This window comes from Sinocyclocheilus anshuiensis, unplaced genomic scaffold (assembly GCF_001515605.1).
Source record: "Sinocyclocheilus anshuiensis isolate Anshui unplaced genomic scaffold, SAMN03320099.WGS_v1.1 scaffold140, whole genome shotgun sequence".
Classification (NCBI taxonomy): Eukaryota; Metazoa; Chordata; class Actinopteri; order Cypriniformes; family Cyprinidae; genus Sinocyclocheilus; species Sinocyclocheilus anshuiensis.
In genome coordinates this window covers 1,302,266-1,305,938 of record NW_015554147.1, presented here as the reverse complement: position 1 = coordinate 1,305,938, position 3,673 = coordinate 1,302,266, and the positions used below count along the sequence as shown (strand labels likewise).

General features: G+C 34.0%; 1 protein-coding gene and 1 pseudogene across 2 annotated transcripts in view; both read right to left on the bottom strand.

The window, feature by feature from the left end:
* LOC107670636 (acetolactate synthase-like protein) overlaps positions 1–3,673 on the bottom strand; it is a 16,462-nt gene that overhangs the window by 7,882 nt on the left and 4,907 nt on the right. For both annotated transcript variants that reach the window (XM_016463307.1, XM_016463309.1), the window contains 2 exons: positions 2,192–2,303; positions 1,040–1,139 (listed from right to left, as the gene is read on the bottom strand). In XM_016463307.1, the coding sequence (XP_016318793.1) occupies positions 1,040–1,139; positions 2,192–2,303 (212 nt within the window). The remainder of the gene's footprint in view (positions 1–1,039; positions 1,140–2,191; positions 2,304–3,673) is intronic.
* The window catches only part of LOC107670575 (beta-galactosidase-1-like protein 2), a 19,327-nt pseudogene continuing 19,283 nt past the window's right edge, over positions 3,630–3,673 (bottom strand).

Here is a 3,673-nt window from a genome sequence, read left to right as displayed (position 1 = left end):
GCGACAAAGCGACCGTTGAAAATCATTTGAAATTTGTGTCAATACGTCATGAATAGAACGCAGCAGCAGTTTCCTGTCGGGGATTTGTCGTGTCGTGCCGCGCCGCATCCAGTGTAGACCATAGATATGTACTGTATATATATCTATGGTGTAGACAGCATCACTGATTATAATGAGTTCTATAGTATTTTGTCATGCCGTGCCGCTCGCGTCCGGTGTAGACGCGGTGTAACATTTTTTTTTTTTCATTTTTTCAAAAAAACAACATTTTGTTTTGCTTTGTTTCACAGAACTAATCGTTGCCTGGGTTGCGTACGTATGTGTGGGGCGGAGCTATCAAAATAGGGGCGAGATCCTTTTGGGGTAGGGGCGTGTTTGTTTTGGTGATTTCAAATGTCAACATTGGCTACCAGAAATCGCTTACCCCATCTTTAATGAGTCGGAACCGCAGGCGGAATGTAAAACTGCAACAAATTTCTGTTTTGTTTGTAATCGGCCCATAAGTGCATATAATGTAAACAGCACGAACGTGTTTGCGACTCTTTAGCTCTGCCCACGGCACGCCTCCAGGAGCTTGGCTGTTTTTCGGAGTGAATCATAAAGCTGTATCTTTCTTTTATAAATCTGATACAACTCTTCTAATATATGAAGGATGCATTACTACTCTATAGGCATTTAAGATTAACATGAGATTTTGGAAGAAACTGTGTGTGCTATGTCCCCTTTAAAACTGGTCTTTTTGTTTTTTTATTTGGTTACATAAAAACATAGATTAGTCTAAGTTGAATCCAAAAAAACAAGACTGATTACCTCTTGGCTAATAGCTAGTTGGTCAGCCTAGTTCTTAAGACTAGTTCTCTGTCTTAAAACATTGAGGCTAAGTTTATGCAACTGGCCCCTGGTGCAGTTTATGTTATGTGTTATATTGAGACTGGATGATGATGATAAAATCTTGTATCGTTATCATTAACATAATCAGTTGCATCTACTGTCTAACTTCCAATACTATATATGCCACAACAGGGTAGACAAGTTTCACCTCATCCTCTGTGGCGTGTGGGATGTGAACAGGAAGTGGGGACAGATCACATGTCTCCCAAGCTCCAGCAAACAAGTTTGATAAATGATTCTGGAGATACCTATGGGATGACAAGAACGACAGTCATGCTAAAGACAGTTATTAAAAAACATCATTTGTCATTTAATAACAAGATCATGTGCAGGAATAATAGTATGTGAATAGTAGGTTTGTGACGGTTAGGACATTTTCCCACCGGTTAACTGACGTGTGACAACACCGGTAATACCGGTATTACCGGGGTGGTGGGATTCGTTAAGAGTTTTCCCTCTTTTCCTCGCTTTCCTTAGCTTTTAAATAGCTTGTAAATGCCCGTGCGCATTTTACTTTCACTTACGAATTAGCGGCAATTCGGCGTCACTTGCAAAACTCACAAACTCACTTATATTAAACGTAGAACTTTTGTTAACAAACCGAATAAAAATACACCATGTTATAGGCCCAATATAAAATAAATAACTTACAGGAAGTTTAAATGTAAAAAAAAACAAAAAAAAATTAAGCAAAAACTGTGCAACCAAATAAATAAGAACAGACGGTTTATTAGCAAAACGAATAAGAACGCTTGGAGGCACGGCATACACCTTGATAAATAAAATAAATAAATTACACAAAGTTTAAATTAAAGTAAAAATCAGCTAACACTGTGGTACAAAATAAATAAGAAACGACTTACAAAACTTACAAAATCATCTTAGATAAACAGCAAAAGTCAACAGGCTTTTCAAAATCTAAAATATTGCCAAACAGCTAGGCGCTTTTGCATTTTGTTTTGAAACTAAATCTTTCGCCATGGTCTTTTCTGTCTCACCTCTCTCATCTTGTCGCTCAGCTCAACTCACTCTCCTCACGTGATAAATGAAATCTGACTGCTGCTGCTGATCTGTGATGCGACTGTCGTTCGGCACGCTGCATTGAGCAGCCGCGTTCAGTTTTCAATTGTAGTGTCTGTTATCTAACCGAACTAAATGATTTTTATTACTATAAAAATCGAAAAGATGGTGGGGGGTGGTGCCGCGGTGGGCAAGTGACGTAATCGGTGTTGCGGCTTAACACCGGTAACACCGTCAACACCGACAATCACAGCAAGCCTATAGTGAAAAGTGTTTATACCATGCAATGATTTTCCCCATCAGGCCTTTGGGAGTGTTTTTAGGGGCAAACTCTTTCTCCACCACATGGTAAGGGTACAGTGTGTCTATGGGAAACTCTATAAACACTGGGCCTGTGGAAAAAAAAAATCAAAGAAATACTGTAGAATTATACTCACAGAATTACAAACAGTGCTCATTTACATATAATTATATAATTTATAAATGTAATTCAATTTGCTCAATGAGATAAAACAAAAAATGCATCATCTGTGCTGTAGTAACATATCTGAAAACTCTGGATTGGTGCAAAAAAGTGATGGTTATCTAATAATTATTTGCATAATTATAATTACATACTTTGTGTCAAATTAAACAAATAATATTCATTAATACTCTTTAATTCTTCTTTTAAAAAATATTGGAATCAGCAGTAGAATCTTTTGGTAAAATGATTTTGAAACAATTGCAAAGTCTATGTCAACATCCTATACTATGAAATGCTGGTAAAAAAACAAAAAAAACAATTAAACAATTTCAAAACAATTTAAACAGTTCAAATAAGAAAAAAAGCCAAACCTCACATTTCCACATTTAAACTACTGCTTAAGAAAAGGAGAAATTATACATTCTATTCAAATTAATTACTATTAAATTATATACACTACCGTTCAAAAGTTTGGGACCAGAACGATTTTTAATGTTTTTTAAAGGAGTTTCTTATGCTCATCAAAGCTGCATTTATTTGATCAAAAATACAGGAAAAAACATTTATATTGTGAAATATTATTATGATGTAAAATAGCGTTTTTCTATTTTAATATACATTAAAATGTCATTTATTGTTTTAAATTAAATTTTTGGAAGAAATTAAAACTTTTATTCAGCAAGGATGTGTTAAATTTATAAGTGATAGCAAAGATTTATATTGTTAGAAAATATTTATATATTGAATAAATGCTATTTTTAATAGATAATAGATAATTTAATAAATGCTTTTTAACTTTTTATTCATCAAAGAATCCTGAAAAAAGTATTGCAGTTTCCAAAAAAATATTTGGCAGCACAACTGTTGCCAACATTGATAATTCTAATAATAAATCAGCATATTAGGATTATTTCTTAAGGATCATGTGACACTTTAGACTGGAGTAATGGCTGATGGAAATTCAGCTTTGCATCAAAGTAGTAATTTATATTTTAAAGGATATTAAAATAGAAACCATTATTTGATATTGTAATAACATTTTGCAAGATTACTGTTTTTTTCTGTATTTTTTATCAAATAAATGCAGCCTTGATGAGCATAAGAGACTTCTTTAAAAAAACATTACAAGTCTTACTGTGTGTGTGTGCGTGCGTATGTGTGTGTGTGTATATATGGGTCAAAGACGTTAAGATGTCCGCATCAAAAGAAATTGACAAAAGTGATTATATGTCCATAGAAAGCACATTAAATGCAAGTAAAGTGTCTACTGTTAAGGTTTCAAATAAGTTTTTCAAG